The sequence below is a fragment of the Exophiala xenobiotica genome (assembly GCF_000835505.1).
Source record: "Exophiala xenobiotica strain CBS 118157 unplaced genomic scaffold supercont1.2, whole genome shotgun sequence".
In the NCBI taxonomy this organism is placed as follows: Eukaryota; Fungi; Ascomycota; class Eurotiomycetes; order Chaetothyriales; family Herpotrichiellaceae; genus Exophiala; species Exophiala xenobiotica.
The window spans coordinates 2,105,675-2,118,037 of record NW_013562493.1 but is presented as its reverse complement, the minus strand read 5'-3'; the positions used below and the strand labels follow the sequence as shown (position 1 = coordinate 2,118,037).

The 12,363-nt window shown below is 51.9% G+C and overlaps 3 protein-coding genes across 3 annotated transcripts; 2 read left to right on the top strand and 1 right to left on the bottom strand.

The window, feature by feature from the left end:
• Positions 1 to 265: 265 nt before the first annotated feature.
• Positions 266 to 5,385, top strand: PV05_02981 (uncharacterized protein). The gene is made up of 6 exons (XM_013463599.1): positions 266 to 1,227; positions 1,278 to 1,308; positions 1,364 to 1,909; positions 1,968 to 4,370; positions 4,420 to 4,515; positions 4,564 to 5,385. Exons 1-6 carry the CDS (start codon positions 1,138 to 1,140, stop codon positions 5,052 to 5,054), a joined length of 3,657 nt encoding a protein of 1,218 aa, XP_013319053.1. The 5' UTR covers positions 266 to 1,137; the 3' UTR covers positions 5,055 to 5,385.
• Positions 5,386 to 5,711: 326 nt separating this feature from the next.
• On the top strand, positions 5,712 to 10,766 carry PV05_02980 (uncharacterized protein). The gene has a single exon (XM_013463598.1). The coding sequence runs from the start codon at positions 5,931 to 5,933 to the stop codon at positions 10,461 to 10,463; it is 4,533 nt and encodes a 1,510-aa protein (XP_013319052.1). The 5' UTR covers positions 5,712 to 5,930; the 3' UTR covers positions 10,464 to 10,766.
• A 775-nt stretch (positions 10,767 to 11,541) lies between these two features.
• Positions 11,542 to 12,070, bottom strand: PV05_02979 (uncharacterized protein; the record flags this gene model as incomplete). Its single annotated transcript, XM_013463597.1, has 2 exons — positions 11,542 to 11,950; positions 11,997 to 12,070. The coding sequence occupies 2 exons, from the start codon at positions 12,068 to 12,070 to the stop codon at positions 11,542 to 11,544; spliced, it is 483 nt and encodes a 160-aa protein (XP_013319051.1).
• Between the last annotated feature and the right edge of the window lie 293 nt (positions 12,071 to 12,363).

The following is a 12,363-nucleotide window of genomic DNA, read 5'->3' as shown; positions in this document are numbered from 1 at the left end:
GGCTTGTCAACGCGGTCGCAGGCTAAGAGCCTTTTAGTGCCGGTGGGTTGATGAAGTGCAGTCTAGTTGAGCCTGGTGAGCCAAAAAGAGCACGACAATAATAAGGGGTTGTTGTAGGCTAGACAAGGCCATCTTCCTCAGCCTGCACCAGCCTGCTTCTTAATGGATTCCAGCACGGCTAGCCCCCATTAAAACTGACTGCGTAATGGAGCCCTCCTTGAAAAGTCGGCCTGGTAGCCAATGGCCCTGGGGGTTCACTGGCTAAATGGGCCATGATCATTGAAGGGCCCCATCATGCCCTCTCGAGTCAACTTGGGCCTTTGATTTTCAACGCCATTCGGTGAACACGTCCTCCTAATCGTCAATCCTCTGAAGAAACTATGCCTACCTTACGTTAGTGGGCACAGGCACAACCCTCTTCGTACCGTTACTCTGAATGAGTTGGACGACTGCAAGATTGCCTCAGCTCTTCAATACACCATCACTGTTCTCCGAGGCGAACGCACGAACACAACAATAGAACGTCCTTTCTTTGCTCCATGTGCTGTTGTCCTCCACAAGACCACGCTGGGCCATTCGCCGCATGCACAAACGTCAGCTGCAGCCGTCATTCACTTCTTACTCCCGCATTGACTTGACGCGACCGCTCACCCATCAACTGTCTGCGCAACTCCATCACCTCTCTTCAAAACCCCAGCCGTTCGCATGCTGACGCCCTTCGATCCTTACTCCTGGTACACCATAACTACCTGCTTCACGGTCCTCTTTTGCAATTGACATACCTCAACGGACGACGCTGGCCTACGTTTCTTGTACCTGTCAAAAAGTTCTATTTTCGGCCGATTTTGGGGCTCCCGACAAACGCCTGTTTACCACATTGTCCGAGTCGTGTCTCAACTGCGGGTCAGTGCAGAGACTGGCTATCAAAAGAGAAGAACATATCGCTTAGTCGTCGCTTAAGCCGTTCGGTGTACACATTTTGCGTTTGTTTGCGTTTCCTGCGCCGCGAGAAGGGATCATTAATGAACTACATTGTATCATCTCAAACGGGGTTCAGTTCGTCCTGAGACAAAATTTACCACATGTTCTCAACAGTGCAGGCACACTGGGCAGTACAGATCGAGGAAAGAGGACATAATGGCCACGGCATTGGAGTCTCCGATGGCTTTCCCAGAGTCCCCTCTGGATCCAGATGACGCTCCATTTCCCTGCAAAGGCTGTGGACAGGTGAGATTCTTGCGCTGTAGAGAGGTATTAGGACTGACAACTTCCGAAAGATCCTTGAAGAAGGCAAGGCATTCGAGCTAGGTACGCTTATCTCCCGTCTTCCTCGATCCAGGACTCTCCGCTGACGAATGAATAGCTGGTAACAGATGGCACATTGATTGCTTCCGCTGCAACACCTGTAACACTGCCCTTGATTCCGACGCAAACCTTCTACTCCTCGGTGACGGCTCTCTCATATGCAACAACTGTACCTACAGCTGCAGTAATTGCGGCAACAAGATCGAGGACCTGGCCATCTTGACCGGAGACCAAGCCTTTTGCGCCAATTGTTTCAAGTGCCGGAATTGCAAGAGGAAGATTGAGAATCTACGGTATGCGCGCACATCACAGGGTATCTTTTGCATGGATTGCCATGAAGCGTTGATGGCCAGGCGGCGCAAGAAGAGCGCAAAGGGTGCAGCGCAGCGGTCCAAGCTCTCGAACAGTTCGCATCTGGACAAGTCACTACCAGCAATTCCGCCTCCTGAAGCCGGAAAGACTGCGTATGCGCCAGAGGAGTCGTCTCCCTACCTCGAGGGCTATGTGGAAGCGCCCAGCGAGGCTCCGTCTGTGGCCAAGACAATGAGTGAGCTGAGAGACGTAGATTCCAGGCCTTCCACAGGTGACCAGACTCCTCCGCGAGGTAAGAAACCGATCTACACTGCCAGATTGTTCTTGTACTAATGCATAGGGCATTCTAGATCTGCTCACTCTTCCCTCGACCACCTTCCGCAACAATAGGCAGTCTGTAATGTCCCAGCGCTCAGATCTTTCAGGAGGTGGTGAGGAGTTCTTGATTCCCCTTGCGTTCGACCCTACAGCGCAGCCAGCCGCTGCATCACCCGCGATGTCAAATCAGCTCACACCCCGCGTGGTGGAAGAGAAGCCCAAAGACTACTTCTCCAGCAGACCGGGGCCGACGTCACAGCCTTCTGTAGCAAAATCCAACACTTCGAGTCCGCACATTGCCTACCAAGAGAAAGGACGACAGTCCTCGCGCGAGGCTACTGAGAGAAGTCGGACTGGCGGAAATGTCAGCAGATCTGGTTCAACTAGAGCATCTCCATATGCTCTGGCGGAGCGGCCACGAAGGTCTGAAGATTCTCCTCGCTTGTCGCAGCAACTTGCTCGCAATAACGATCCAGCATCAAGTGACAGATTCAAGTTACAAGATGCGCCAAAGACTAAGAAGCTGTCCGGATCGACTCCCAATTCACGTTCCGAAGCATCCACACCTCGAGCAGACCTTGCTGCTGATCCCATGGAGCAATTGACAACCTCAAGGACCCTAGTTGGCTCCGACCTGGGCTCCCCATCCGATCGAGGCTTCTCAACGCCACGTCTTTCGAATGAACCCAGTCCAGCTACGACCGATGAGTCGCCTAGGCATGCGCAGTTGCCCGTCACTTCAATCTTACAGAACCTGCCGAAGAGAGGCGATTCTCTAGATAGTGCGAAGCGCAACCAGACAATACCAAGAAAGGAGCTCAATTCTGCAGCTAACATCCCCTCGAGTCTCAGCGCAACTGTGAATGGTACGACATCAACACCAAAACCAACCATGCAACCTACCGATTTAGCAAGGGCGAATGGTGGGAAGGTCATTTCTGGCCCTATTGGGTCACCCAGCTCCAAGAGTATCTTTGATACGGACGATAATTCTGTAGGTCTAACGGACCTTCCAAGTGCTGGCAAAGCAGGCAACGAGTCATTCATCGACCCTCGAGCGCCACCTCTACCGCCTTCGGATCATTCACGGTCACGGAACGAGTCTTTCAATACGCTATACTCTGAGAACCAGCGGAACCTGGAAGGACAGAAGTCACCAGGATTGCCAAGATACTCTACAGGCGGAGAATTTACCATGGACGAGGACATGGCTCGCATCATGTCTGGCGACGAACCTAACGCTCATGAATCATTCCTGAAGAGAGTGTCAAATTCGGTCCGCCATGGTCGTAGCTATAGCGACAAGACCGGTCGTCTTTCTCGTGAGCGGTGGCCTAGGTCACCAGCAGTAGGACCTTCATCGATCGGCCAAGAGATTAGCAGTCCCAGCTCTGCATCGCCTGAACACCGCGACGAACTTGCCTGGTTCAAGAATGAGCTTCGGCGCGAAAGACAAAAAACCATCGAGCGAGAAAAGCGGATCGCTGAGCTTGAATCGCACCTTGACTCGACCGCAAACATCAGACAGATGAACTCGGAACTCAAGGAAAAGAGGTCGACCATTGTCGTACTTGACACTCAAAAAGAAATCGTCGTCCGAGAACTCGAATTGCTGACGGAGCATTTGGCGGTCGCAAAGCGCAGTGGCGAGCCATTTGACCTGACCAAGATGAGCAACGCTGTCCTTCGCGACTTTGCGGAAGCGTTGGAGAAATTGAAAAACTCGTTTGCCCCTCAAATCGAAGAGTCGATACAGAAGCGCAATGACTTGGTCGATGAGATCGCCAACTTGACCCAAATGAAGGACAAGAGTTTCATGGAGTTTGAGCAGCTTTCTTCTAAGAATGCCCAGCTGGCGGAACTCAACAATCAATTGGTCCATCAGATTCAGGGTCTGTATAAGGCCAATTCTGGTAACCAGCCTGAGCCCAACAAACCAGCCATGAACGGCCTCGGAATTTATTCGCACCACAAAGAAAAGTCGAATGTCTCCTTCGACTCGAGAGAGACAATGCGCAACCCATCAACCGACCTGACAAACATTGACTCAGCCACCACTTTGCAAGCCGGTGAAGCAGAGCCGGTGACTGTATTACAAGGCCCGCAGATGGTTAACATCAGAAAAGGCCAACCCAGGAAATTCGACTGGAGGAAGGGACAGAAAGTTGCCAAGGGAGTCACTAAAGGCTTGAAGGGCGCTTTCTCGTCGACACAGCAGAGTTACAGCCGAGACCTCCAATTTGCTGAAACTGGTTCGTATGGTGCGCAACCAATCGGCCAAGAATACTCAAGTCTACCCAAGTCGAATCCAGAACCAGTCAAACAGAGCGGCTTCGGTTTCTTTGGCAACCAGAAAGCTGCGCCGAGATCCAACGGCCTCTACGCTCCTCAAAACAACACCAGTACGCCTTCTTTGCTGGTCGATGCGTCTACACGTATGTATCTGGCCCTTTGTTGAACCATCCTAGTACTAATTCCATGTAGAACTTTTTGGCTCTGATCTTGAGCAACGAGCCGAATTTGAGAAGACTGACATCCCCATGATTGTCAGGCGCTGTGTTGAAGAAGTGGAGTCCAGAGGTAGGCCGAAGCCCTAAATTCTAACAATATTGTATCTGACATGGACAGGCATGGACGTCGAAGGCATCTACCGAAAGTCCGGCGGGAATTCCCAAGTCCAACAAGTCAAAGAGTGGTTTGAAAATCCTTCCAAGGATTTCGATCTGTCTGACGAAGACTTGGATATCCATGCTGTGACTTCTGGTCTCAAGCAATACTTCCGCCGACTGCCGACACCGCTCATCACTTATGACGTCTATGACAAGCTGCTTGACACGACGAGCATTGCGGAAAAGGACATCAGGATTGAAGCTATGCAACGGGCGCTGGAAGACCTACCACGTGTTCATTACGACACACTGGAGTACCTGATTCAGCACCTTGCCAGAGTTGTATTGCAAGAGAAGGAGAATCTCATGACATCCATGAACGTTGCAGTGGTCTTTGCCCCTACAATCATGCGACCGGAGAGTCTCAATCGTGAGTTGAGCGATACTAAGATGAAGAACGAAGCAGTCATGTGGATGGTCGAGAACTGCGAAAGTCTGTTTGTGAATTGAACCGAAGTCGGTACTTGGACCGTTGGATAGGGGTTTTTGGATTGGGAGTGAAGAAGGCGCCAAAAGGAGCTTTCCTTCATCATGATCAACGATAGTGTTTGTACCAATTTATTGAGCCTGGCGTCTTGGGGAGCAGAAGGGTGTGATCAGGGAAGATCTGTCGAAGGAGAAGACCATTTTTGATGGGGTCTTTTGCGACATATTTTGTGCCCAGACTGTCGGCCTGGAAGAGCTGAGCTTGATACTCCGACCTGAAGTCACACTGCTGTTAGATTCGTGAGAAGTTGGATAGGGAATGAATTCAAGTTGAACCGAGGGATCCGTATTGTACCTACCGTGCTACAGTGAGGCTCAGTTAGGCCTCATATGAAAGCGGCCTCTGGTCTCTCCCTAGGATCAAATTGGACTCGGCAACTAGGTTTTCCCTTCACGAGTAATCTAGATAGCCGCCTTTGATATATCCTTGGTGACGCGTGCCCTCTCTCAATTGCGGAGGCAAGGGGAGAAGACTGTTTGGGATTAGCTTATAGGCGATTTAGTGAGCCGTGGTGAGCCGTGGTGAGCCTAGTCGCCTAACATGAAACGGAAGCATCGGCCCACAGCCAGTACTAAGGTAGTTAGCACTATTTCGCAGGTACTCGGACATCCAGTGTCCGGCCAATTTCATGATCTGCCACGCCGACTGCAGGTCGATGAATTACAACTAGGTGTGATTCACAGGAGAGAACCCCAGGTTTGGTCGCCAACACAAACAATAGCCACGCCGAGAGACACAGTGCTTCGGTACTTCACGCCGTTCCTCCCTGAAATGATTCGAATATCACCCGGACACTGCTAGCCGTCAGAAGATGATGCCCTCAACCACCATCAGCCACGATGAATCAACAACAGTACTATCAAGGATCTCGACAACCGCCGCCGCTCTCTAACGGCAATCGCAATGGGTCTGCCAGCGGCCCTCCCGGGGTCAAGCAACCCGATCCTCTCGAGACCAACCAATCCCGTGCGGCGCGCTTTGAAGATGAGAAGAGGCGCATTATTGAGAGCTGCTTCAATAAAAGAGACCAGGATGGAATGCAAGTCGAATCCTACATTACGCACGTCAGAGTCCTCGAAGATGGCTCCTACCCTTCATCACCCCCTCCTCCCGATTCTCCTGCGGCGAACAAGAAGAGCAGAGTTATCCTGGTTGCCGTGCGCAGGTCAGGCAAGGTCAGAGTGCATAAAGCCAGAGAGAATCCTAACGGCACATTCTCGATTGGTAAAACATGGAATTTGGACGAACTGAACGCAATATTGTCATATTCTGCTTGGGTCCCTACAACGCCGCAGCAGCAGATGGAGAAACTGTGGGCGTCAAACGCTGGGTTTACAGTCACTCTTGGGAAGCCATACTTTTGGGCAGCACCGACCCCGAAAGAGAAGGACTTCTTTATTGCTAGTCTGGTCAAGATATACCGGAAATATACTGGGGGGAAAGTACCGGATCTTATTGGCTTCTCGCCGCAGGAGGCAGCTCAACTCACAGGCACGCCATCTGTTCAAGGCGCTCCAGCACCCAGGTCCGCTGGTAGCTTCTCTCCTCCTGCAACTTCTGACCGCTCGACTCCTCCTATGCAGCCGCCATTGATACCAGCCCTGAATGCCAATCGACCGCAGTCGCCGTACACCGCCCAACATCCTCCACCGAGCAGAGATGGCAATAGGTATGCGTCGCAAGAGCAAGATCGGCCTTTCACGCGTCAGGACCAGCACCATATTGCAAGGGACGGACCAAGACCACCCTCTCAGCACGAGAACAGAGCCCCGTCAAGGCCGGACCGTAGCACTCCAGTACAAGAAACCCCTCGGAATCAGCCATATGGTACTCAATACCGGCGAGACGACGGCCGTGCCCCGTCATTGGCAGACAATCAACCAACACCGGGGCGGCCTTCGCTCAGTCCCAAACCCTCAAAATCATCCCTACCTCGGAATGAACCAGTTCCGGAGCCTCAACCTCTGAGACCGAATGGCCTGGGGGCAGTGAAGCCTGCAGGCCTGGACTTACCTGGCAAAAGATTGGGACCGAGACCTAGTCAGGATTCATTTCGCAATGGCTCTGGAAGCGATGCCATGGGTAGCTCGAGGCCGAGCACAGCAACTACTGATCGGAGGACCCCGGAACCCCGGCCCGGTGTTCCAGCGTTTGTCGAACCTTTGCCAGAAAGAAAGAGGCCAATTGCAGCTGCTCCGGAGCCCGTGGCGGACCACCATGGTCCTCCAAGTCAGGATGGCGACACGTTTGTGACTCCGATGGGTACACCAACAAATTTGAAAGGGGAAGAACCGCAGAAGCAGGCGCCAGATTATTTTGGCGCCAAACAGCCTCAACAAGATGCCAACAAAGAAGCAAATAATTCCATACTACTCAGCAGTGCCACACATGGGCCTGATAGCCAGGATGAGACCCCTAGTCAGATTACAGACGAGCCAGTGACAGCAGAGCCAAACGACGCAATATCTCCACCTCCGCCTCCAAAGATCGAAGAGGAACATCGACCTGGCTTGGGCCCTATGATCAAGAAGAAGTCCGGCAAGGATATTGCGAACCAGTTCCGGAAAGCTGCTCTTGCTGCACAGGCTTTTCAACCACGTCAAGGCGGTGCTGGTGCACGTCTGAAAGCATTACAAGATAGAGAGAAGCAGTCAAATGAGCCTGATGGTATCACTTCAGTCGTTCCAGCACCTTTGCAACGAGGTATGAGTGGCGACAGCGCTAGAACTGGAACTCCTGATTTGGCCAGCCCAGACATAGAGAACAGCCACCAGCCTGTGCCCAAACCGAATGATGTTATCCCGAAAGTCCAGATTGAACGGACCGCGACATCTGACAGCGTTGCCAGGCCTCAAACGCCAGTACCGAAGCCCGCGGCTGCCACCGCTGAGGCACCTAAAGAGCCAGAACGAGCACAATCTCCAGACAAGGCGCGGTCCCGATCACCGCAAAGACGACGGCGGCAGAAGCTGGAAGCAGAGGTTGGAAAATATTGCGCGAGTTTGGGCATCGATCCACGGATCATGGACGGTCGTGGTGCAGAGTTCAATGAGCTTCTTACCGAGTTTGGTTGGGAAGGCAAGCTTGCAAACCAACAAAAGGTGGAAGACTTCGAAACAGACATACGTAGGGAAATTGGTCGGGCTCAAGCGAGTGGTTGGCTTGGTCATGTTGAGCAGCAGGAAAGCAAAGTGCAAGAACTTGCAAAGGCTTTCGACAAAGCAGTTGCGGAATGCGAAGAGCTAGATGGGCTGCTCACGCTGTATGCCCACGAGCTCGACACTCTTCACGATGATATCGAGTACATCGAGGCTCAAGGTCAAGGCCTACAGGTGCAGACCGCCAACCAGAAACTGCTTCAAAGCGAATTAGAGAGCCTGCTGCAGACCTTGACGATATCCTCTGGGGATCTGCGAGCCTTGAGAGCGGCACCAATCGACAGCTATGATGGCTTGCAGGCTGTCGAAAACTCACTGGCGTTGCTCTACCGTGCAATGTTGACCATTGACCCAGAGATCCGGCAGAACAAACTTCGTCAAGCGGATGCATCTACAGGCCGGGCCGGGGTTGGCCACTTTGCAGACGCCGAGATTGGTCAGATGCGTGCGGTGCAGCAGAAGAAGGAGCAATACAAAGAGGAAAGCATGACTTTCCTTAACCGACTAAATCAACATATGAAGGCCATGTTTCAGATGGCTGAACAACGCACCAGTGAAGAAAACGCCACTGCCAGCGTATCATCAGGAACGTCTGCATCACTCAATCTCCGTGCGTATAGTGCTTCAAGGCAGGAGTTGTGGGTTTACAATGCCATGATGCTTTTCGTAAGAGAAGTGAACCAGTACGAGTGGCAGACGTTGATCAGTAGCTACGAGATCAACGTCAAGAGCATCTATCAAGCACAATTTCGAGATTATTCGATGAGTCTTAAGAAGACTGCCCGGAAGCCGACTGGAGAGGAGCAAGAAATTCTGTTCACTCACCAGGAGAAAGAGAAGGCGGAAGAATCACTCACATCGACAGCTGCCCGTAAACTGACGGTCAAGCGTGGAAGGACTGTCAAGACCAGTGCTTTACGCCAGTCGATCGGCGACAAGCGAGACGGCAGGCCAGAGGCGTGGACGATCTTCGATACCGTGCTTGAACAGCAGGCGACCGCTATTTCAGAAGAGCAGAACTTCATCGTCCATTTCTTCCACCTAGATTCGCAGTCGAACGCGGATTTTGCGGAAATTGTACAATCCCGACCTCCAGATCAACGCAAGCTGCCCAGTCTGCATGCCAAACAATCTTACGATCCGGACCGCAACATGGCCAAAATTGTGCAAAACACCACGGAGGGGATTTACTCTTTTTGGCTAGAGGACTTGCAAAGTTTGGTTGAATGGGTCCTGAAGACCGACTCGATGCAAGGCGTCGGCGTTCTTGTATCCCTTGAGCAGTGTTTGGCGAAGTATGAGGAGACGAACCAAGAGTTCATCACTCGAACTGTGAGGACTCTACATGACCGGCTCACTGGCGTCTTCCACCGATTTGTTGAGGAACAAGTCAAGGCCATTGAAGAGACCAAGGTCAAAGTCAAGAAGAGGAAGGGACTGATCTCATTCATGCGGGTGTTCCCTGAATTCACGGCTGCGGTCGAGGAGATGATTCCCCGGGAATTCGCCCATCAGGAAACCCTGGATGTTCGCTTCACCGTCAACGACGCTTACATTCGATTGCTCAAAGCGATGTGGGAGTCGCTCAATTTCATCGCAAAAGATAACCCGGCAAGCGCGACGGGCGGAGTCCATTCGACTGCTGCGACCACCGGCGGAGACCCCGAGGACAAAGAGGCGCTAAACTATCATATCTTGCTGATTGAAAATATGAACTACTTCATTGAGGAGGTCAAAACGCACCACAATGTCGTCCTGGAGGAGTGGACGGAGCGGGCGTCGAGGGACCAGATCTCGCATTTGAACCAGTACACTGACGCGGTGATCCGGCGGCCGCTGGGCAAGTGGCTTGATTTCCTGGAGAGTACGGAAGCAATGATGAAGGCCACCGACAAGTTTACGAGCATAGCGAACAAGCCGAGTCATTCGCGCAGTTCAGCGAAGAAGATTCTTAGCGCGTATGATGCGAAGGAAGTCCGAAAGGGGGTGGAGACGTTGAAGAAGAGAATCGAGAAGCATTTCACGGATGCGGACGACCCCGGGGCGAGTACGAGTAGTCTGAGTAGGGGATTGATCGGGCGGGTTCTTGACGAGTGTGCGGTCAGATATGCACACGCATGGGATCGGATGAAGGTCGTGGTAGAAAGAGTGTATGAAGGCAGTCTGGAGATTGAGTGGAGGAAGGAGGATGTCCAAGGGTTGTTTAGGAGATGATCATCTTCTTTGGATGAGTGACGACCGCATCATACGAGAAGGAGGAGGAGGTACCAGATGGACAAAATACATGTTCTGGTCAGCGACGTTGTTCTGTATCATTGTATGCTACGGCCTGTCTGGAGTATGGGCATCTTGGGATATCTATCTACATGCAGATGTCTTTGCCAGGTGGCTACCAACCCCATCTGCTTCTGACGGCGTAGTTTGAATCAAGAAGTAAAATATATCATGATACCAAGATGGACATGATGGAGCAGCGGTATCTTCCGATCTGGAGAGACGTCGGAAAATAAATGAGACACAACCTCTTACCTTGTACAATCTTACTCTCTTCCACACCACTGTCCAGCACACGCGATCATCAACTACGCCCGAGGGATGTTTCCGGCGTGCCATCAACTCATGCGATCATCTAGACCAATTCTCTACGAACGCTTTTGCCAACGAAACTGATCTTCTGTCGAGAATTATGACCAACTGGAAACCAGATCAAGCTCCACACTATGATGTCTTTTGGGTAGAGTCTGCCGGAATGCCTATTAACCACGTGGCGATCTTCGTGGAGACACACGAACTTGGGCCTAATACGGGACATATATTTCAAGTGTCTGGCAGTATCCAGGGGGGGATGTACCCTAATCATCGACCTGGAAAGAAGCCCGAAGAGGACGAGCAGTCAGCGTTCATCAGCAAAAGATTTCTCGGGAGAGTATCGAGAGCGGTCTACGATGACGGAGATTTTCGACGAGTCTGCAACCTAGTTGATGCCCCGCCTAAGCAGTTTAATGGCCCTAAAAGGTTGTTCCCCGGGCAAAAACTGATAAGGTGCGGTGAATGGGCAGAGGACGCGATAAAGAAGTTGAGGATGGAAGGCGTTTTAGCCTGACTTGAATGGTACGACAAGAAGCGAGGTTCACATGAATCAAAGCCAATCCAAGCACATCGAAACAAGGATTGGGATCTCCGTACGGAGTACGACAGGGAAGAGATTGATCCGCGCTCAACTGACTATTAAAGAATAAGGGTGGTTCAGCCTGGTCATGCATGGCTAAGCAGTTGGTGCGAGTCTATGGCGCTATTGAGCTTGCTTCCTCTCCTCGACTTCAGCGTCTATCACAACCAAGCTCTGCAGCCCTTCGTTGTCGACCTTCTGTTTACTAACGACAAACACTGCAAGGAATTCGGCCTCGTCGTCTCCGACGTTTTCCGATCGCACATGGTGACAGCCCGGTGGCTCATACCAACTTTCTCCCACCGAATAGATCTTCGGACCTGTGCCTTGCGAGTCGGGCTCGTGGTGCGGACAGACCATTTGGTTCAACATTTTGCCCTTTGTCATCGTGGCTATGATTGCCGCGCCGCCATGGGTATGCGGTGGTGTTGCCGCGTTGACCGGTGCGTTCACCTTCAGGCCCAGGTAATAGTGATCTGGTATGTTGGACGGCGACTCTTGGAAAGCGGGAGCAACAGTGGGCATTGGTCTCCTATATGAAGATAAGCTCGGACAACCTGCGACAATATAGAACGAACCCTGCAACAGTCCACATGCCGTCCTTTTTGACGACTTCCTGGTCTTGCCACCGCATCTTCATGTCAACAGGCATCTTTTCGTTCTCAAAATCAATGCTGCTTCAGTGTGATACTAGTATTAGCAGGGTGGGAGAGTGATGGTGAGAGTAGAAGGCTCTGTTGTGAATTTTGGATCAATTTATAATAAGCGCTCCATTTTCAGAGAGCCACATGGATGAGGAACTCGTACTGCTGGCTCGTAATGAAGAGGAGCTTGTATGCCCTGACACCGTAGGATCTGTTGCGGATACCCGAGTCCGAAACAATCAGCGGGCGACATGGGTTACCGAATACCCGTGGTTGTTGATACCTCACTGGCCACCACGGA

Bases quoted from the DNA above. Each gene is read 5' to 3' on its own strand.
- PV05_02981 (XM_013463599.1), top strand. From the start codon at position 1,138: ATGGCCACGGCATTGGAGTCTCCGATGGCTTTCCCAGAGTCCCCTCTG. The intron at 1,309-1,363 runs GTACGCTTATCT...ACGAATGAATAG, and splicing joins AGGCAAGGCATTCGAGCTAG to CTGGTAACAGATGGCACATT. The intron at 4,371-4,419 runs GTATGTATCTGG...AATTCCATGTAG, and splicing joins GCTGGTCGATGCGTCTACAC to AACTTTTTGGCTCTGATCTT.
- PV05_02980 (XM_013463598.1), top strand. From the start codon at position 5,931: ATGAATCAACAACAGTACTATCAAGGATCTCGACAACCGCCGCCGCTC.